The sequence below is a fragment of the Canis lupus genome, chromosome 13 (assembly GCF_048164855.1).
Source record: "Canis lupus baileyi chromosome 13, mCanLup2.hap1, whole genome shotgun sequence".
Lineage (NCBI taxonomy): Eukaryota > Metazoa > Chordata > Mammalia > Carnivora > Canidae > Canis > Canis lupus.
Genome location: NC_132850.1, coordinates 35,994,870 through 36,017,002, shown reverse-complemented (window position 1 = coordinate 36,017,002; position 22,133 = coordinate 35,994,870). Strand labels below are relative to the sequence as shown.

Genomic DNA, 22,133 nt, shown 5'->3' with positions numbered 1-22,133 from the left:
TATACATGAGAGACACACAAAGAGAAGCAGAGACACGGGCAGAGGAAGAAGCAGGCTCCCTGCAGGGAGCCCAACGCAGGACCCGATCCCAGGACTCTGGGATCATGCCCTGAGCTAAAGGCAGACGCTCAACCACAGAGCCGCCCAGGCGTCCCTGTGCATGGTCTTATTTAGTATGCTGCAGGCACATGTATGATGTTCAGGTGGTAGTTCATTCCAAATGTTCCTGAATAAATCAAGCTTCTCCTGATGTTGCTTTTACCAGCTGCATCCCATGGGCTCCCTAGATCTGCCAGTTATGCAGTTAGTTGCTGACGATTCCAGATTTCCCCTCCTCCTACCACTACTCAGGATTCCATCCGCCACTACTGCAACCATGTGCCGTAGCAGGGTGAAGAGATTATGTGAAGAGATCTCCCAGACGCCTCCAGCTTCAGAGATGGAGCTGTGAGCAAGACTTTGTTTTCATTTTACTAACTGTATCTGTCTCCTTCCAAAAAAGGATTTGAAGTGCCCAAATCTTCCAACAGTACATGTACCATGAGACATTTCAAAAGAGAGAAAGAGAGAGAGAACCATAGGAATTCTACGCAGAAGGGCAAGATATAAAAATGCAAGGTAAGACAGTGAGGAAAGGAGAGAGTAAAAGTCTCCCTCTGATTGGAAAGGAGAAAAGAGGGTGTGTGCAGGAGAAAGATTTAGGACAGTTGGTCACAGTAGTGGAGCTCCTTACAATGTTTAGTGATTAAAATAGGTGGCACATGTGCAGGGTGAGCACTTGGCTTTGTGGCAGGTTTGTCCCTGAGTCTTTCCTGGAATCAGGAAAGGTTAGGACAACTTCAAGCCAAGATTCCTTCCAGAACCTTGAGCCCATTCCATACGCATGATGCTTGTCCTGCTTAGCTGTACCGAAAATGTGGGCCTCTCTTATGCTGACATCTCCTTGAATGGGCTTCAGTCCCTTCCTATCTTTCCATCCCCTTACCACTGTTCCAGACTCTCCTGCAAAGTTCTAAGAAGGAGCCTGTGGGCTATGTCTGGCCCTCTGCCACTCTCTTCAGCCTGCCATGCCACTTGTATCCCTATGTGGCACCCACTGGCAATAGCCAAGAGTGTGCTGTCTCTATTAGAGGGAGCAAAGTCTCTACCACTCCCTGTTGTCTTCCCAGTCTTAGCTGTGTTCCATTTCTTGGTCTGGATGGTGATCAGATGAGTCTATTCAGTTTGTGAAAATTCATAGATTACTTATTTTTGTATTTTTCTATACATGTTGTTCATCAGTGTTTTAAAGGTTTTTGATTGATTAAAAAGCAGAGTCTTGATTTCTCCGGACAGACCATAAGCAATAGACATCATTATTTTCCCTTCTTTGTAGATGAGGATATGTGGACATGGAAAGGTCAGGCAGTCCTGTTCATGGTCATACTGGTCCATGACCAAACTCAAATCACACCCAGGTGGCCTGTGCTTGCCTCGTCCCAGGAGAGCGTTCAGTCACGAGGCACTCTGACTCTCTTCTTGGCTTCTCTGTGCTGCCACTCTATGCAATATCCAAAGCATGCTTTACAGAGACACATTTACATTGTTCTTTTATGTTCTGTGGAAGAATAAAAATGGCCATAAATTTTCTGCTACCCTTCCTATTGGAATGTGGGATCAGATTCACCTCCTTTTGAATTTAAGCTGACTTTGGTGATTTGCTTAATTGGTAGAATGCAATGAAAATGACACTGTGTGACATACAAGGTGAACAATAAGAAGACTTGCACATCTGCCATGGCTTTCTTGGGCACTGACTCTTAGAATACAGCTGCCATGATGTGAGGAAGCCCAAGGAGCCCCATCAAGAGGCCCAGAGGGAAAGGAAGTAAGGATGCTGGCCAGAAGCTCCAGGTGAGCTCCTAGCCCATAGCTGGCACCAACTTTCCAGCCATAGGTGTGTATCCTCCAGCCTCAGTTGAGTGACCCCAGTTAGCGCCACATGATGAGCCGAGATGAGCTGTCTCCACTGAGCCCTGTCCAAATTGCAGACTTCACAAATAAAGAAATGGCTTTTGCTGTTTAAGCTGCTAAATTTGGGGATGGTATGTTATGCAGCCACAGGTAACCGGAACACGTGCCAGCTTTGCTGAGCCAGTATAAGTTAGATTAAATGTGAGCTCAAAAAGTTTCATTTCCTTTAATATTACTGTATCACAGGAAGTCTCCTCTAGGGAAAATGTAACTCTTAATTCAAACCAGCCCTGAAATTCAGTCCCAGAAACCAGTCTTGCATAAAGATGTTTTTTCTCTGTCCTCACTAAAGCCAATTACCAAAGACCACCCACATTAGTATGCACTTACTGACTAAATTGGAGTCTTCTAAGAAAAAACACATTTGTTGGTAGAGTGTCAACAAAGCTCCATCAGAATAATTGCAGAAGCTGAATCAATGTAAAATCAGACTGTATATGAATCTATGAGTCACTGGAAATTAGGTAAAAGAGCTACACAGTCTAAAGTTAGTTCCTCACATTAGCTAAAAGGGCAAAAGAATATCATCTAACAGTTTTCTTTGGAGCTCCCCACTCACACAAGACATTTGCTTGGCAAATATTTTCCCAACAAGACAGCACAATTACATAGGGTGTGTTCCATGAGGCCTGACAGGCCAAGTTGGAGAGTGATTGATTACTAGGGTGGTGTGTTTACTCCAAAGGAAAGTCATGGGATCATTGTTCCCATTGCACCTCAGCCATTTCTAGTTTGTGCGGATATGCTTGTACTCTCTATAAGATAAGCAAGGAGGGGAAGAACTGCTCTTGAATGTATAGTATAGCAGAGGTAAAAGACCTTTGAGAAACTTAATACGGTTATGACTGGTGGTGAGATGCCTGTTGGATAGGTGTTTGGCTTGTGAAAACTTAAGATGCTGTGGTGTACCTGAATAAAATAGGCAGGTTGACAAACAGGAGGCATTCCATCGAATAATTTGGCCTATAGGTGGATGGATAAAAGAGAATGAGTTAGAAAAAGGGGTTTTTCAGAAAGGCTGACAGGATCGACTGTGTTAGAGCAGGGTTGCTACTTAGTCTGCAACTCTGGTGAGAAAGCAGCCACAGACGATGCATAAACAAATGGACATGGCCATGTGCCAATAAAATTTTATGGACATTGAAAACTGAATTTCATTAAATTTTCACATGCCACAAAATATTTTTCTTTTGATTTTTTTTCAACCATTTAAAAATATAAAAACCATTTTTAGCTTCCAAGCTGTACAAAAACAAGCAACAGGCCAGATCTGGCCCACAGGCCATAGTTTGCTGACCCTGTTGTCATTTGGGTGGGGTAAGAGTTGAATGATTGGGGGAGAGGAAATGGCTTGCTTTCCGCCCTCGACTTACATTCTTTTTTTTCTTTTTTTTAAAACTTTATTTATTTAAGTAATCGCTGTACCCAACATGGGCTTTGAACTTACAACCCTGAGATCAGGAGTCACATGCCCTTCTGACTGAGCCAGCCAGGTGCCCTGTGCCCTCTACTTTCTGGACTTTCTTTTTTTTTTTTTTTTTTAAAGATTTTATTTATTTATTCATGATAGTCACACAGAGAGAGACAGAGGCAGAGACACAGGCAGAGGGAGAAGCAGGCTCCATGCACCGGGAGCCCGATGTGGGATTCGATCCCGGGTCTCCAGGATCACGCCCCGGGCCAAAGGCAGGCGCCAAACCGCTGCGCCACCCAGGGATCCCTGGACTTTCATATTTTGGAAACTTTTTAGAACAAGTGTGTGTGTGTGTGTGTGTGTGTGTATATATATATATATATATATATATATATATATATGAATTTTACAATTAGAAAATTAAAGATACGTCCATGTTAGGGTGAAAGGCGAAGAAAGACTCTACATAAGAGAGGATCTTTATCAGATCCTATAAATCTGATAGGTTTCAGTGAGAAGGGGACGACATGTGATTGCCTTTGAGGCTCATATTAAAATACTTCAAGCTCTCATTCATTCAGACTCACCTACTCAGATTTTGAGTTGAAAGTCCTGTATGCTCACTCCAAAAAGAAGAGATCTGTTTATTTATTTATTTTATTTTTAAAAAAATTTATTTATTTGAGAGGAACAGAATGCATGCACTTGCGCAGGTGCACACATACAGGAGCAGGGGGAGAGGCAAAGGGAGAGGAAGAGGGAAAAGCAGATTCCAAGCTGGGCAGGGAGCCCTCCAAGGGGCTCCATCCCAGGACCCGGAGATCATGACCTGAAGTGAAGTCAGGTGCTTAACCGACTGAGCCACCCAGGTGCCCCAAGAAGAGATTTATTTATTAAATTATAAACAGTGTAAGGCAAATGGTGTTACTAATTGTAAATATTTTCATCTGCTTATTAAAGGAGGCCCATCAGTGTATCTGCCTGGACATAGATGCTTGAAAGCATTACCATATTTCTTTTTAAATGCTGTGTTACTCAGAACAATTTACTCTCTTTTCTCATTTGACCCACAAAGCTTTTATGGTACCTGTCTTAGGCTGTTTTGCATTAGGGTTGTTTATGTTCTTCTTTCGTCTGTCTTCATTTTCTATAAATTTCCTGAAGGCATGGTACTGGTGCTATAGATCACAACTTCCTTCCTTTTTTTCCTTTCCTTCCTTCCTTCATCCATTCAACAAATATTTACTGAGTGCCTTCTATGTACTAGACATTTTCCTAGGCCCTGAAAACTAGGAGTGAACAAAACAAAGTTCCTGATCTATGGAGCACACATTCTTTGTTAAATCTGATTTTGTCCTATTCACCTGAAGTAATGTTTTCCTGCAGGGCTGACAAATGAGTTTCACCTCACAGGTCTACTCCGATTGATAATTAGTGGCTGGTTGAGGTAGCATGTTAGGAGGCATTCTGAGAATCAACTAGAAAGAGGACTCTCTTCTATCATTCAGCTGGGGAGAAGGGCGTGAGGGCCATGGTCACATAAGTAGTATATCTTACATGGGTTGTGAAACCCGGCCCAGGGTAGGCAGCTAAAGGGGAGTGTGACCTGGTGATGATAGAATGCATACAGATCTGGTGTCAGACAGGATTCAGATGAATTGTTTTTCCTTTTTTTTTTTTAAAGATGTTATTTATTTATGTATTTATATATTTATATATTTAAGAGAGTGAGAGAGTGTACATGTGAGCAGTGGGAGGAGCGGAGGGAGAGGGACAAGCAGATTCCACACTGAATTCAGACCTCGACACAGGGCTCAGTACCATGACCCTGAGATCATGACCTGAACTGAAATCAAGAGTTGGATGCTGAACCAGCTGAGCCACCCCAATTTCTTTGCTTTAAAAAAAACAATTTATTTTAAAAAGTATAGCAGAAGATTCTTAAATGTTTTATTATTGGCCTTTAATAGAAATAAGGTATATATGTAAAGTGGCAGGAGATTTTAAGATCCTAAATGTATATGGTGTAAAAAAAATGTGAAACAAAGGAAGTAGTCAGACTTCTTTCAGGTTAATTAAATGTATTGAACAATGAGAAGATCCATTTTAAAGAATGGCATTTCTTTTTACGTAAGTGTTTTTCTCTTACATGGTCATAAAATCATAGACTCCCTTTAACTCCCCAAAGACACTTTTATCCTCAATTAAAGATCCAAGATATCTGGTGCCATAGCTCTTCACAGAATATTTTAAGAAGGCATCAACCAAATCTTTTAGTGCAAGTGCACTCAGTAGTTGCATTCAGTAAGCATAGGGTATTTTATTGATCAAGGACTCAAAAAAATCAAGGGTACTTATTAGGTAAAGATACCATGGTTTTTATTCTGGTTTTTAGTATGTCTATGTGCATGTGTTGTGTATGCATATTATGTGTGTATTTACATTTCAGTTGACCAACACATTAGTTATCTTTTGGAAATTATGGCTCATAGAAGAATTTCTACTTACATAGAAAGCACAGAGAGCAAATCACTATAGCCTTTTTTATCTCCTGTCAAGAACTGATTTCTTTTCTGCTTGTGACATAACTCATGAGGCCTCAGTTTTCTCATCTTTAAAATGAGGAAAATGACATCTACTTCAGAAGACTGTTATAAGGGTTAATTATTCTTTTTTAAAGACCTTGGGATCATGACCTGAGCTGAAGGCAGATGCTTAACTTACTGGGCCACCCAGGCACCCAAGCATCTAACTCTTGATCTCAGCTCAGGTCTTGATCTCAGGGTTGTGAGCTTGAGCCCTGTGTTGGGCTCCACATTGAGCATGGAACCTACTTTAAAAAAAATGTATAAAGAACCTCCTTACAAAAGAGGAGAGACAATTCAGGAGATAGAGTAGGACTACTTCAGGTGGGTAGCAGAAGTGCTGACTCTAGCCTTAGACCCGAAGAGAGAGGGAGTAGTTACCAGAACCCAGGGATAAGACACCATGTGGAAGGAGTTGCCTGACCATACTTGTGACTTTTGGTTAAGGAATGCAGCCAGCGAGACACAGACAAGGAAAATGAAGAGATGAATACTCAGCCTCACTCCTTTCTCCCTTCCCGTCCCCTCCCAGTTTCTCCAGGGGTAAGCCCAGCTAGAAGCCCCTAGATGCAATGCATCTCCGAGGGTTCCCAGAGCAAGCAGAGCAATCCTGAGGGGCAGGTGGAAGATAATCAGCGCTGCTGAGATCCTTAGGCATGACTAGGAAATGGTGAGACAACTGCATTGCACACCAAGATCACACTTCCTGGTGGTTGTACAGATTCAGACATTCTTAGCTCCAGCTGTTGAACAGATGGCTGGATCCACCAGGTAGTCACAAATTGCTTTTTATGAATGCACATGTGGAAAGTCTCTGACAGTGATTTAGTTGGAAGACAAAAAAGGATGACAGTTGGTACTTCTACCTAGCTTTTGAAGCCGATTCACTATTGCACGAGCCATCCTCTTAAAAAACTCAGTTCACGGGATCCCTGGGTGGCGCAGCAGTTTGGCGCCTGCCTTTGGCCCAGGGAGCGATCCTGGAGTCCCGGGATCGAATCCCACGTCGGGCTCCCGGTGCATGGAGCCTGCTTCTCCCTCTGCTTGTGTCTCTGCCTCTCTCTCCCTCTCTCCCTCTCTCTGTGTGACTATCATAAATAAATAAAAATTTATAAAAAAAAAAAAAAACACCTCAGTTCACTTACATAAATGAATATAAGAATACATCCTTCTCAGAGACAGATGTGGCTTCCCTTAGTCTGCACAGTTTTTGAGATTTCTCATGGAGATGGGAAGTTTTAATATGAGTATAATATGCATTAGTAATTAAATATGAATCTCTTATGCTGTTTAGATTTTAAATAAAACTGCCCTTAGCTTTTTTTTTTTTTTTAAGATTTTAAGTAATCTCCATACCCAGCCTGAGGCTCAAACTCAGAACGCTGAGATCAAGAGTCACATGCTCTACCAATTGAGCCAGCCGAGTGCCCCAAGAGTGCCCTTGATTTTAGATTGCTGACTCTGTGGCATATTGTGGACTATCCATCTTAGTGGTTCATCTTGGAGGTAAATGGCTTGACTTGAAAGGCCATAGGGATTATTCTCCCATCTTTTTGTGTGTTAGGTAGTCTGAAACATGCTGACCAGGATGATAATTGGGACACTTTCTACCAGGAATCAACCACTTGGAATTAACTGTCCTCTTTGTTATTGTACTCTGTGTACTACAGGTGAAACCCAGAATAAATTACTGAAATATAAATTGAACATGTAAAAGCTCTGCATGACATATCTACCAAGAGCCTTAAGGTTCAGACAATATGTTGGTAACCATGTAGAATAACCGGAACTCACACCTCACTCGTGAGAATGTAAATTAAGTCGTTGATTTTGAATAACTGGCAGTTTCCACTGAAGCCATAAAAATACCTATCCCACGAACAACAGTTCTTAGGTCTATATGCAAGAAAAATGAGTGTATACATATATCCACCAAAAAGACATGTAGAAGGGTATTTATAGCACCCTTCTTCATAAAGGCTCCAAACTAATAACAAATAGGCATCAACAGGGAAATGGATAAAATAAGTTGTGGTTCACTCATATAGTGAAATACTTCACAGCAATAAAAGCAGTGAACTGATTATTAAAATAATGAGCTAGGGGCGCCTGGGTGGTTCATTGGTTGAGTGGCCAACTCTTCTTTTTGGCTGGGATCATGATCTCTGGGTGGTGAGATCAAGACCAACATTGAGCTGTGCCCTCAGCACAGAGTCTGCTTGTCCCTCTCCCTGCCCTTGTCCCCACTCATGCACTTTCTCTCTCAAATAAATTTTAAAAAATAAAATAAAATAATGAGCTAATGACACATGCAAAACTATAGATGAATCTCAAAGATATTATGTTGGGTAAAAGAAGCCAGACACAAAAAGAGTACCTGTATGAAGTTCAGGGACAGGTAAAATGAACTGATGGTGAGAGAATTTTTTTTTTAAAGATTTTATTTATTTATTCATGAGAGACACAGAGAGAGAGAGAGAGAGAGAGAAAGAGGCAGAGACACAAGTAGAGGGAGAAGCAGGCTCCATGCAGGGAGCCCAATGTGGGACTTGATCCTGGGTCTCCAGGATCACACCCTAGGCTGAAAGCGACGCTAAACCGCTGAACCACCCAGGTTGCCCATGGTGAGAGAAATTAAGAGAAAAAAAAAAAAAAAAGATTATGCCTTTTATGCTGGAATGGGGTTAGGGAGGTATTGATTTAGAAGACTTGTAATGAAACCTTCTGGGGAGTCGAAAATTTCTTTATTTTTGTTGTTTTGAAGATTTATTTATTTAGAGAGAGAGCACAAGTGGGAGGAGCAGGTAAAGGGAGGGAGAATCTTAAACAGACTCCATGCTGAGCATGGAGACTGATATAGGGCTTGGTCCTACAACCCTGAGATCACGACCTGAGCTGAAACCATGAATCAGATGCTCAACTGACTGAGCCACCCAGGCATCCTAGAAGTTGAAAATTTCTTATATTTTGATTTGGATGGTGTTACAGAGATATAAAATTGTTCAGATTGCATGCTTTATTTTTTTTTTATTTTTATTTTTTTGATTGCATGCTTTAGATTATGAGCTTGACCTACCTAGCTTCTTATATATTATACTTAAATAAAAATGTTTGTTTGTTTGTTTGTTTGTTTTAGAAAGTATATTGAGTGCTAAAGCCAAACTCTGACAAATGTAGCAAGGATGATACCAGAAAAACATAATGAAACATTTACCTTACTACAGAGTATGCTGACAGATAAAATCTTTCTGGAGAGTTTGTCAGTGTGGATTAAAAAAAACCTTAGGCAGGGTTTAGGGGACACCTGGTTGGTTCAGTTGGTAAAGCATGCAACTCTTGATCTTGGAGTCCTGAGTTTGAGCCACATGATGGGGAGTAGACTATACTTAAAAAAAATTTTTTTTAATCCTAAAAAAAAAACCCACTTTAGGAATAAGGTTTTGACCGTTGACACTTTTGACATAGCGATGTCCTATAGAAATCATTAAGAACTTATGTACAGGTTTATCTATAAGGGTGTTTATTTTAGTGCCCTTGTGAACACTGAGCATTTGGAAACAATCCAGTGTTCAATTCTGAGAATGGATAAATATCCTGTGATAATATGCAACTATTTAAACAACATGGTGGAAGAGGGGGCTGTGTTTGTATTCATGTGTGTTTCTACTGAGGAAACATAATAGGCATAGTAAACAGACTCCAGAAAACTGTTCGTTTACTCAAAAAGTGGCTCTAGCAATGATGAAGACATTTGATATATGTATATGGAATCAAATAAAAAGTATTAATAGACATCTGATTATACATTATTCATCTCCCTGGAAGAAAAATATTATGGGTCTTAGATTTCTTCCTTTAATCTATTTATTCTCATATTCTTTGGTGTAGCCTTAGATTCAGTGTCTGTGTTTCTGATTCAAATTCAACAAATGAAATCTCATCTGTGGCCTCCAAACCCAAGTTTTCCTATCTAACAATTACTGGTTAAAGAAACTCTAGCCCTGAGGGGAGAAAAAAAAATCTGGAGGTATTTATGTTCCCGGATTTTAAGCTAGGCTCTAAAGCTTTAGTAATCAAAATAGCATGGTATAAGCACAAACAGACACATAGACCAGTGGAACAGAATAGAGTCTAGAAACAAACCCACACCTCTATGGTCAATCAATCTAGATGAAACAGGAATGAGTATGCAACGGGAGAAAGATAGTCTCTTCCACATTGGTGCTGGGAAAACTGGACAGCTACATGCAAAAGAATGAAACTGGATCACTTTCTTACACCAGATACAAAAATAAACTAAAAATGGATTAAAGACCTAAATATGAGATCTGAAACCGTAAAATGCCTAAAAGAAAACATAGGCAGTAATTTCTCTGACATTGGCCATAGCAGTATATTTATGAATATGTCTCCTCAAGAAAGGAAACAAAAGCAAAAATAAACTATTAGGACTATACCAAAATAAAAAGCTTTTGAATAGCAAAGGAAACAATCAACAAAATGAAAAAGCAACCTACAAAATGGGAAATGAGCTATTCACAAATGATACATCTGATAAGGGATTAATGTCCAAAACACATAAAGAACTTACAGAACTCAACACCAGAAAAACAAATCTGATTTTAAAAAGGGCAGAGGATCTGAATGGATGGCGAGCAGACACATGCAAAGATGCTCAACATCACTCATCATCAGGGAAATGCAAATCAAAACCATAGTGAGATATCACCTCACACCTGTCAGAATGGCTAAAGACAAAAAGAAATAACATGTTGGTGAGGATGTGGAGAAAGAGGAGCCCTCATACACTGTTGGTGGGAATGCAAACTGGTGCAACCACTGTGGAAAACAGTGTGAATTCTCCAAAAATTAAAAATAGAACTACCACATAATCTAGTAATCACACCATGAGTATTTATTCAAAGAAAATAAAAGACTAATTGGAAAAGATATATGCCCCCCTCTCTTAATTGCAGGATTACTTACAACAGCCAAGATAGGGAAGCAACCTAAATGTCCATCGATAGAATGAATAAAGATGTGGTGTGTGTTCATGTGTGTACGTGTGTATCTTAGGAAGGAAGTAATTTTCAGTGGGCAAAGGAAGAATCACCTTATTTTTAAGGTTTCCTTGTATTCAATCATTTTTTTTTTAACTTCTCAGAAACTCAATTTCTGCATCTGTAAAATGGAAATTGCCTTAGTAGTATGGGATAAGTTAGTGTCTGACACATCTAAAAGTAATAAAATACTGTATGTCAACTGTAGCTCAAGTAAGAAAATAGTGTCTGGCATGAGGCAAGTACTCAGTAAGTTGTAACTCTATATATCTCTGTGTACACATGCATAATAATTCACATTGCTATAGCTCTATGTATGCATCTTTTTTTTTTAAAGTAAGCTCTATGCCTAATAGGCTCGAACTCATGACCCTGAGTTGTTATTAGGTTTTCACCTCCTACCTGGTACCATATTTGGCCACACTAGGCCCCATGATTTTTGCCTGAAGTCCCTTTTTTGGTTTGTCATAGATGGCAAAAAAAAAAAAAAAAAAAAGAAAAGCTTTGGTCTTGTTTTATTCTCCAGGCCACATCAAACTGGGATTTCCATAGAATTACAGATATTTTCTTGGAAAATTAAATGTGACAACAGCAGGTTTTAAACTTTTTCAAAACTTCTTAATCAAGAGAATTCTTACCTCATTCATTCATTCGTTCCACAAATATTTACTGAATACCAGTCATAACTTGCACATAGAGCTAGATGCTGAGAACATAGTGAACAAAGCAAAAAGAAGCCTCCTTGATTCGTGGAGATCATATTCTGCTGGAGGTGCCCTCAGTGTGTCGCTCCTGCTGCTGCTCCAGAAACTCTGGAAGCCTCAGCCCGCATCCCCCTGCCGTGGATGAACGAGTCCTGGAGGTCAGCCCCCCACCTGCTTTGTGGGGGCACAGCTGTTCGCTTCCAGGCAAAGAGGCCCTCCACCTCCTCCACCCTGCCGGACTTCTAAATGGATCAGCGGGTTTGCAGCCCATGCCATCCGGAACCCTCTCTCCAGGAATCCAGAAATTCCATTGACCTGAATTTCTTGTCACACAAAACCTTGACTGAAGACGTAGGGGAAAAAAATCCTTAAACAAATAACAAGTTTGTTCACATGACTTCTTTGTGATGTGAAAGGAAAACGAGGAAAATGTGTCAGCCCCCTTTGGCATGAACCAGAGAGATTTTCAGGGAAGGGTGAGGGACTCTAGTCCAGAATCTCTTCAGATTCTTGAAACCGCAAGGATTATTGCAAAGATAAAAAGCAAAAGCAAACACTAAAGCTGTGAACAAAGAGGGAACACAAAGAGGGGAAATCCTTCTTGGAAACCAGCTTTCCTCCAGAGGAGGAAAACAGAAACGTGCTAAACCATTGTGTCAGCCCGAGTACTGGAGTACTGAACGCACAGGGCCTTGGCGTGGTGCCTCCTTGCTCCCCGGCTCCCTGAGGCAATGGCCAAGGCCGTGTTTTTAGTTGGAAATTATTGTTTGGCTGCTGGGGCGGGGATTGACATCACGGACTCGGCTCCATGGGGGAGCGGGGACAACAACACTAAGTGGGAAGGTGACTCCGGGAGTGGGGTGACCAGGCGTGAGAGGGCCGGGTCCAGGGAGAGCGCGCAGGCCAGCTGGCGGGGAGCAGTCGCTCCTCCTGAGTCACACGTGTGCTCACTGAAGCGGTAGTTGCTCAGTGCACACTCGGTGCGTCAGGGCGAGCTGGACTCTGGGGGAGCAGCTAATGGTCCACAAGCCCCACCTTTGCCAGACGGTGCTCTGGGCTTTGGGCCGAATCCCTCAGCGCCCTGAGAACTGTGTCCTAGGGCCCTCAGGGGGTGGGCCGGCCTCCAACGCGGGTCTTTCTTATTCCAGAGCAGACTGTCTGCCTGTTTTGGAATCTCTGTTGTGGTTCTGGTCTGGCTTTGACTTTTAATCACTGCTGAACTCTCTATATTCTGTCGTGCGTTGCTCCTCCTCTTCTGATCCTTGGACACTCTGTCAGGCCCCCAGGTGCTCCTGGCCCACAGAACCACAGTCTTGGGCAATACGAATCAGTCTGCGTTCTCTCTCCAGCTCCTAATTTTTCCCCGTAGCTTCTGAATGGGTGTCAGGTCTGAGCTCTGAATGCTGCTTTCTGTTGCCCAGTATTCTTTTCTGAAGTCCTCCCAGGATGGACACAGAGGCCTCCTCCCTCCATACTGAATTTAGTATAAACCAGAAGGAAAGCAGAGAAAGAGACTCAGTGAGTTGCTAATGATACTCTAGGATTTTAACTCTTTGCATTCCCAAGTCAAATTCTATTTGAAAGACAGACAGATGTGTTTACATGATAAAACAAGGGTCCCTGTTTGTTTCAGAACACTATAAAGCAAGGGTTATAGAAGAATCATAAATAAGCATGATTGTGAAAACTCTGAAATTATAAGACATTATGTGTATCTTTTTTCTTTCCATATCTTTAATCATTCATTTATTCAACTGGTAGTTATTGAGCACCTACTATGTACCAAACGCTGCGGTTCTGGGGATACATTCAACAGCAAGCAAAGCAGACAAAAAAGTCGTGCTTTTACAGAATGGTGAATGCTGGGGGAGACAAACAATAAACTTAAGTAAGCAGATTGTATGATTTGTTACAAAGCAACAAGTGCTAAGAAGTAAAATAAAGCAGGGTAGAGAAAGAGGGAGAATCTGGATGTGGTTGCAATGCAGCTTTACTCAGGGAGGCCAAGGAAAGCGTCACTGAAAAGGTGATGTTTGGTTAAAGACATGAAGAGATGGAGTTTAGATATCGTGGGGGAGAGCATCCTGGGCAGAGGGAACAGCAAACCCGAAGCCCTGAGAAAGTATGCCTGGTGTATATTCTAGGGAAGGTCATTTCAGCTTGACTGGAGCTCAGAAGGGGAAGGTAGGAGGTGAGGTCTGACTGTGTAAGTCTCTGTAGGATTTTAGCTTTTCTCTGAGTGAGATGGGAGCCATTAAAGGGTTTTGAGCATGACTGACAAGATTTGTTTTGTTTTACATTTTTTAAGTTTAAATTCAATTTGCCAACATATAGTGTAACACCCAGTGCTCATCCCATCAAGTGCCCTCCTCAGTACCTGTCCCCAAGTTACCCCATCCCCCTGCCTACCTCCCCTTCCTAACTCCCAGAGTTAGGAGTCTCTCATGGTTTGTCTCCCTCTCTAATTTTTCCCACTCAGTTCCCCTCCTCTCCCTTATAATCCTTTTCACTGTTTCCCATATTCCACATATGAGTGAAACCATATGATGATTGTCCTTCTCCGGTTGACTTATTTCACTCAGCATCATACCCTCCAGTTCCATCCACATCGAAGCAAATGGTGGGTGTTCGTAGTTTCTAATGGCTGAGTAACATTCCATTGTATGTATAGATCACATCTTCTCTATCCATTCATCTGTAGAAGGACATTGTGGCTCCTTCCACAGTTTGGCTATTGTGGAAGTTGCTGCTATGAACATTGGGGTGCAAGTGTCCTGGCGTTTCACTACATCAGTATCTTTGGGGTAAATCCCCAGCAGTGCAATTGCTGGTTTAGTTGTAACACAGGTTAACAAGGTCGAGAGAGGGATTTTTAAGGATGGAGAACATTAACAGTACGTTGCTGTGCTCCTGGAAATAATGCATGGAGAGAGAAAATGTGATGATGTAGGAAGGACAGGGGAGAATTGTTGGCGGGAGGCACTCGAATAGGAAGGCTGGCTGGGGGCACCTGGGTGGCTCAGAGGTTGAGCGTCTGCCTTTTCAGCTCAGGGTGTGATCCCGGGGTCCTGAGATTGAGTCCCCCATCAGGCTCCCCGCAGGGAGTCTGCTTCTCCCTCTGCCTGTGTCTCTGCCTCTCTGTGTCTTTCATGAATAAATAAAATCTTTTTTAAAAAAAAGAGGAACTTTAAAAAAAAAAAAGGAAGGCTGGTTAGGACTCAGAGTAGAGGGAGAGGGGTTGACCTCAGGATAACGGACAGGTCACTGAGAAAAGTAAATGAGAGCTCGTCAAAGTCATCATAGTAGTAGTATCATTATGAACAAATGGGTTTTCTTCTCTTTTTCACTATTTTCCCCTTGAAGTCCATCCAAGGACCTCACGACTAAATGCAGTTTAAAAATCCTACCACCCGGGACATCTGGGTGGCTCAGTGGTTGGGTGCCTGCCTTCGGTTCAGGTTGTGATCCGGGGATCCAGGATTGAGTCCTGTGTCAGGCCCCCTGCAGGGAGCCTGCTTCTGCCTCTGCCTGTGTCTCTGCCTCTCTCTCAGTCTGTGTCTCTCATGAATAAATAAATAAATCTTTAAAAAAAATAAAATTAAAAAAATAAAAATCCTACCACCACCTCTTGGGGCACCCAGCTGCCTCAGTCGGAAGAGTATGTGACTCTTGATCTTGGGGTTGGGAGTTCAAGCCCCATAGTGGGCGTAGAGAATGCTTAAAAAAAGTCTTAAAAAAAAAATTTCTACCACTTCTTGCCCGTAATTTAAATAAGACATCCAGTACTCTTAACAGGGTTCAGCTTATTTTGTCCAGAGGAAAAACCATGTATTAAAAACAACAATGACCACAAATAATATCCCTGCTGATGATATTTCCCTGGTGTTCTTAATGTGTTTTCACAGGATATCCCAGATGAAGCAAATGCCTTTCTGTCCTTGAATGCAGTACAATGCATCCTGCCCCAGACTGTATTACATTTTGTTAGCCAGATCCAAACCACTCAGGTTCTTCCAGGAAGTGTGTTTCTAAAAATTTCCAAAGCCTTTATAGAGAGTTCTCATGTGCCTACATACACAGATTTGTAATGAGTAAGCGCTAGAAGGTTCTTTATGTCTTCGCTAAATTGTCTGAAGCCTTGAGGGCTGTTAGAAGTGAAATTATTCTGAATTTCCAGTTTGGTTATCAAATCTCTTTATTTTTATTAAAGAGTAGAGTTATTCCCTTAGCCATCATTCATCTTACCCCTAGCAATCCTTCTTTGTAATTATAGCTCCTGATTCAGCAAACCAAGGTTATCACACGAATGTATGTAGGAACTCGCAAATCTGTTACTATCTGCCTAACGCACTAAACACCAGAGAATATTTTTGAAATTCCCTATTATATGCCACTTCAAGGAAAGTATACTAACCTTCCTCTAGGTTATAGGTGGAATACTAGCTTATCTGAAGAGGGATGCACTAGAATTGAACATAAATATAGGGAAGACCCTCATCACAGTGTACTTCTTAAATGAATGAATGTGTATTCAATTGGCATGATAAAGTCTCTATTTACCTCCAACTATTTCAAGAGATTGACCTGGGCCTCGAATATGAAATCCTGCAGAAAAAGTGAGAACTGCTTGAAACCAACAGCACAGAAGACTGAATTGTATTTTTGAATGTGTCCAACAGTGTATTGAATGTGTATTTTGAATGTGTCTCTGTCAAGTTGGGCATGTGGCTTGGCCTCTCTGGTCCTCAGTTTTACCATGAAAAATGAGGGGATTTGACTAAAACTGTAGTTTGTAACATGTGAAGGGGATAGGGATTTTCTTTTTCTTAAAAAGATTTTTATTATTTCTTTATTTATTTATTTACTCATGAGAGATACAGAGAGAGGGGGGCAGAGACATAGGCAGAGGGAGAAGCAGGCTCCATGTAGGGAGCCCGATTCAGGACTTGATCCCAGGACCCTGGAATCACACCCTGAGCCAAAAGCAGACGCTCAACCACTGAACCACCCAGGCATCTCTTTTTTATGTATTTATTTTATTTATTTTTTTTGGGGGGGGGGGGCGGTTTCTTATTTCCCTCAAAAGAAGCCAGGGGTTCTAACAGCTAGCTCATTCCTTTTACATTATACTGGCGCTCAGCTTTAAGCTACTTCAACACTGATAAATTTGGTGATTCCAACTTTTAAAGTAGTTTTCAAATTGTGATGGTTTTAGAAGCAGATTTGCACCTGCCCATCCCTACTGCCACCCATGTGCCATATCTATTCAGCTGTCTCTGAAGAGTTTGGGATCAAAATCCTACATTATACCAATGGTTGCACAACTCTGTGAATATACTAAAAACCTTTTAATTGTACATGTTAGATGGGTGAATGGTATATGGCATGTGGTATATGAATATCTTTAAAAAGCTAAGTCAGAATTCTTTTGCTTGCAGGTGACAGAAACCTACTCAAAGTGACTCACACATTAAAAGGGGGAGTTAAGGAGCGCCTGAGTGGCTCAGTCAGTTAAATATCTGCCGTCAGCTCAGATCATGATCCTAGGATCGAGCCCCATGTCAAGGTCCCTGCTCAGCAGGTTGCCTCCTTCTCCCTCTCCTTCTACTCGCACCCCTTGCTCATTTGCTCACACTGTCTTTGTCTCTCTCTCTCTCTCTCTCTCTCTCTCTCTCTCAAATAAATAGATAAACAAAATCTTAAAAAAAAATTAAAGGGGCAATTAAAAACCCATGTCATTGGAAGGTCCCACACAAGACAGACTAGATTCCAGTCTCAAATAGCATGAAATCCAAGATGCACTTTCTCCATCTCTCAGCTCTCTCTCCTCTGTGGTAGCTCCATTATCAGGAAGACTTTCTCCACAAGTGGCCACAGCAATTTCTTAGCTTACATTTTTACCACGTTAGCAACTCCAGCAGAAACCTTTCCAGTGAAAGTTCTGGCATTGTGTGTCATTGGCTTGGTTTGGGTCACATAACCATTCAATAATAACAACACTCATCTAACACTTACTGTGAACTGACTTTATTCTTGCAACATCCCATTTTATAGATGAAGAAATGAAGGCACAGGGAGGTTAAGTAACTTGCTCAGGGTCACATGGAAATGGGTTTAGGAGCTGGGATTTGAAACTCAGGTAGTCTGGCCCTGAAGTTTGTGGTCTCCCTGGTCTTAAGTGGTGTGCTGCCTCTAGTCACGAGAGTGAACGGAAGGGAATGTCCTGACTGCTAGTCCTGGAGCAGATCCCACATTTGCAACTGCATTCTCTCCTAACAGCCTGTGTTCCAGGCCTTTGAAGATGTCAGATATAGATCATATCAGATGCTAAAGAATTTTAGAAGGGTCTGTGAGCACCCTCCACTTCAGAGACTGCAGCCATGTCTGCATCTTGTTCTCTGTAATCACCAGCATCATCCTGACTGTAGTCATTGGAATTGAAGCCTCTGGCCTCCTTGCCAGAATTTGAGCTATGTCCAGATCCTGGCCTATCTAAAGAAAATTATGCCAGGGGCACCTGGCTGGCTTGGTCGGTGGAGCATGTGACTCTTCTCGGGATTTGTAAGTCTGAGCTCCAAGTTGAGTGTAGAGATTACTTAAAAGTAAAATCTTTTCCAAAAAAAATTTATGCCACTATATACCCATTACCGTGGAACCCAAGGATTAGGCTTCAAACGAACATTAGTTTTTTTTATAATGCAGATGTAGAGTTAGAAAATTAGAAGAAGGCTTCCGGTCTTTTTCTGATTCAGGAAATAAACGCACACACAATAGATACATCTAACATGTTGATCGCTGGCCCTGCTTTTCCGAGTGTGGTTCCCAGGACCACTGGTATTGGAATCACCTGGGATACTTTTTATTAAATCATAGTATCCTGCAGTGGGCCCAAGAATATGCATTTGTTAGACACCTGAATTGATTGTTACGTTCACTCGGGTTTGAGAGTCCTCCTTGTCAGTGGCTGGGGAAAACTGGCTAAGATCTTAGATGAAGGACCTTAGGCGTCCCAAGCTGAACCCAAGGCAGCAGCCATAGGGGACATTAGGGACGGGTGGGGCAAGGGAGAAGCTCACAATCCTAGGTTCCAAGCAGCTTTGATTGTTAGACAGTACCTCTGCAGTTCGCATCTCTTCACCCCCCGTGTTCAGAAGTGTGGGTGCCTGTGTTCTAGCTCTGTCGGGCAGAAAAGAATAGCACTAACAGTACCCTTCAGTAAAGAATTTTTCAGATGAGGGGATCTCTGGGTGGTTCAGCAGTTCAGCGCCTGCCTTTGGCCCAGGGTGTGATCCTGGAGTCCTGGGATTGGGTCCTGCGTCGAGCTCCCCGCAGGGAGCCTGCTTCTCCCTCTGCCTGTGTCTCTGCCCCCCTCTCTCTCTCTCTCTCATGAATAAATAAATAAAATCTTTTAAAAAAAGATTTTTTTAGATGAAAAAATTGCTCCTGTAAACACATTACAACCAACAATAGCTCTAGTAATATTAATAGTAGTAATTGTTAAATAAGAGCTGACGTTTACCAGATGCACTGTACTGGGCACTTTATATGCATTATCCATCCCATTGTGTCCTTTCAGTCACCTTACAAATGGGTAAGAGCTGGTGTTATTTCCATTATCAGACAAGGAGGCTGACACACAGACATTAAGTAACTAATTTCACATCACAAACCTGGAGGCAGGGTTGGAGCTGATGGGGTTCAGGACACACTACCCCCCAATATGGCACCTTGGCATAATTGAATATTTTAAGCTGAAGGAGTTGGAGAACACAGGAGAAGCAGGAAGGTTACTCTGAACTCTCTCCACCCCCCCCACCCCACCCCCGCACCTCTGTCCGCCAAACAGGTCTTCAGACCTTCTGTGAGAGAAGCCCTTCCCATACCCAGAGGAAAGAAGCATCTTTATCTCTGAAGACAAGGGGACCCTGGAAGAGTCCTAACAAACAGGCCTTGCTAAATCTCCCCCAGGTTACTACACTGACCTTCTACTCCGTGACCTGTCACGTTGCCCCATGACTGTCCTCTCTCTTCATCAAGCCTCAGGGTAGAAGTACTCAGGTTTAACTACTTCATCATCAGTTTACTTTTCAGACCCAGCCAGGGACCTTAAGAGGGTCAAGGAAGACTTCCCTTCCCTGTGGGTCTCATTCCCACCATGTCTACTTAACATCAGAGCCCATCCATCTGCTTTCAGCCTTTGAGCCATACTGCTATGTTCTCTCAGCAAGAATCTGTGATTCTCCATGAGACCAAAATTCAGAGAATCTGAAGAAATGCTGACTGCAGCACAAGTAACTTTATAATAAACTTACTTAAAAAAAAAAAAGACACCCCCCTCCCCTGCAACCTGGACTCATCATTCTAAGAGATCTATCTGATGTGCACAGAGGCAGTTCTTTTATGTCTCAGACACCTGGTCACCAAAATTAGGAGACAGTGGTTCTCTGGGTTCTGTGGGCCCCTTCTGTGCTTCTAGAAAGTAGGTCAGATTTCTCCTACTTCCCTGGGTCTTGGATTTTCAGCTTTGGAAGACCGGTTATAGTTGCTTCTCTTGATCTGTTGTAAAGCCTTTTTTCCTGGATTACGGATAGAGAGGGAGAGCAAGCCTGGAAAGACCAGCCACAGGGATCTGTCTAGAAATGTGTAAGACCACCCCGCATTAGTTTTGCTTAAATTCAAGGACCCACTTTGAGCTAAGCCCAGAGTTAATATAATGGGACTTCCAAGGATATACTACGAGCTCAGAAATTCCTGAAGCGGATGGGACCCGAAGGCAGCATATGGTAGAGTGAGCTCTGGAGTCAGACTGCTCTGGCCCCAGTCCAGTGCCCCCATTGCCTTTTACAGTACTTTATCTTTCTCCACACAGGTTTTCTCACCTGCAAAAGGGAGTAATAGTAGCATATTCGCATGGAGGTCATCGCGAGCATTAAATGAAATAAAATTTATAGTGTTTCACACAGTTCCCGTCCCAATGTGCTCGGTAAGCAATCTTATTACCAGCTCTTATCACTGTTGTAACCAAAATATTATCTGTGGCAGGAGGAAGGAGATACTGCTTCTGGTAATTGAGGAAGACTTCTCTGAGAAGCATTTGATCTGGTGAAGGGAGGAATTTCTGTGAGAGAGGAGTGGATGATTCCATCCAGCAGGAACATAACCTGCCACGCAGAGATGGGGCAGGCCAGGTGTGTGTGTAGGGAGTGGTGGGTGATGCAGAAGGGCGGACATACAGAGCGTGGGGTGAGCTGCAGAAAGGGAGGAGGGAAGACTGGTCAAGAGGCAATTTCTAGAAGGTCTCCAGTGGTGATCCTGATGCCAATCTCCCAGTCCACACCTCAGCCTTGGGGGTGAATAGCCAGTATAAAGAAGAACTGCACTGTTTTTTTTTTTGTTGTTGTTTGTTTTTTATTTTTGTTTTTGCATTTGTAATACTTAGGGTCCTGGCCAGGGCTGATTTAGGAGGCTACCAGGATTACAACTTTTTTTTTTTTAAATAAAGATTTTATTTATTCATTTGAGAGAGAGAGACAGAGAGAGAACATGAGCAGTGGGAGGGCAGAGGGAGAAGCAGGCTCCCCGCTGAGCTGAGAGCCCTACATGGGGCTCCATCCCAGGACCTGGAGATCATGACCTGAGCTGAAGGCAGATGCTTCACCAGCTGAGCCACCCAGGCACCCCATGGAGGCTACAAGGATTACTCCTGGGGCCACATGGCTCTCAACCCTTTCATAGGCCCTGAAAGCACCACTCTCCCCTCAGGCACAGGGGCCCCGGCAGCCCAGAGGACAGGGTGGTTTGGCTGTTGCTGTCATTGGCAGTCCAGGACTGGGAGAGGAAGGAGACCCAGTCTCAGTCTGCAGTGATGAAGAGGATGCCCAGAATTGTGCTGAGGCGGTGATTTTAGCTGCTGTCTGCTTGGATGTGGGATTGATTCCCTCCCACTCAGAGGTTCCTGGAGCCCAGAATGTTACATAAGTGAGACGCTTGATGCATTTGGTCTCTGTAACACTTAATCCACCACCTCCGCCCCCATTCCAACATTTTCAATATTTGTAATATACAGGGATAGCTAAAGGGCGGGACTTGAATGTTTTAACATTAAAAAAAAAATTGAAAATGAAGTCCTAATGGTTTTCTTTGTTTGGAGAAGGCCATGGCCTTGTCTCCATAAGAAATGGGCTCAGTTGGGGAATGGGTACAGGGCTGGAGTCATGTGTGATCTTGCCCTAAGTGAGGCCCGGATTTTGAAGTGTTTAAGGAAGAGTCTCAAAGCTTGGCGGGTCTATAATTAGACTGGCCTTACAGGTTTTTCTTTGGTTAGTAAATGCACAAGCATTTAAGCTGTGGCAGGACT

At 42.5% G+C, this 22,133-nt stretch overlaps 1 protein-coding gene and 1 long non-coding RNA gene across 9 annotated transcripts in view; one reads left to right on the top strand and one right to left on the bottom strand.

The window, feature by feature from the left end:
• TMCC3 (transmembrane and coiled-coil domain family 3) overlaps positions 1 to 22,133 on the top strand; it is a 271,611-nt gene that overhangs the window by 141,379 nt on the left and 108,099 nt on the right. For 2 of the 8 annotated variants that reach the window (XM_072773101.1, XM_072773116.1), the window contains exon 2: positions 20,646 to 20,759. The exons of 5 other annotated variants lie outside the window; for them this stretch is intronic. In XM_072773101.1, coding sequence (XP_072629202.1) covers positions 20,646 to 20,759 — 114 coding nt within the window. Of the gene's footprint in view, positions 1 to 20,645; positions 20,760 to 20,803; positions 20,965 to 22,133 lie in introns of those variants that run through there. One more of the 8 variants, XM_072773115.1, reaches the window with a different exon arrangement.
• Positions 1,219 to 12,318, bottom strand: LOC140602884 (uncharacterized). The gene is made up of 2 exons (XR_012005841.1): positions 11,711 to 12,318; positions 1,219 to 1,597 (listed from the first exon to the last, which is right to left on the bottom strand). It is a non-coding gene; the product is annotated as an uncharacterized lncRNA (long non-coding RNA).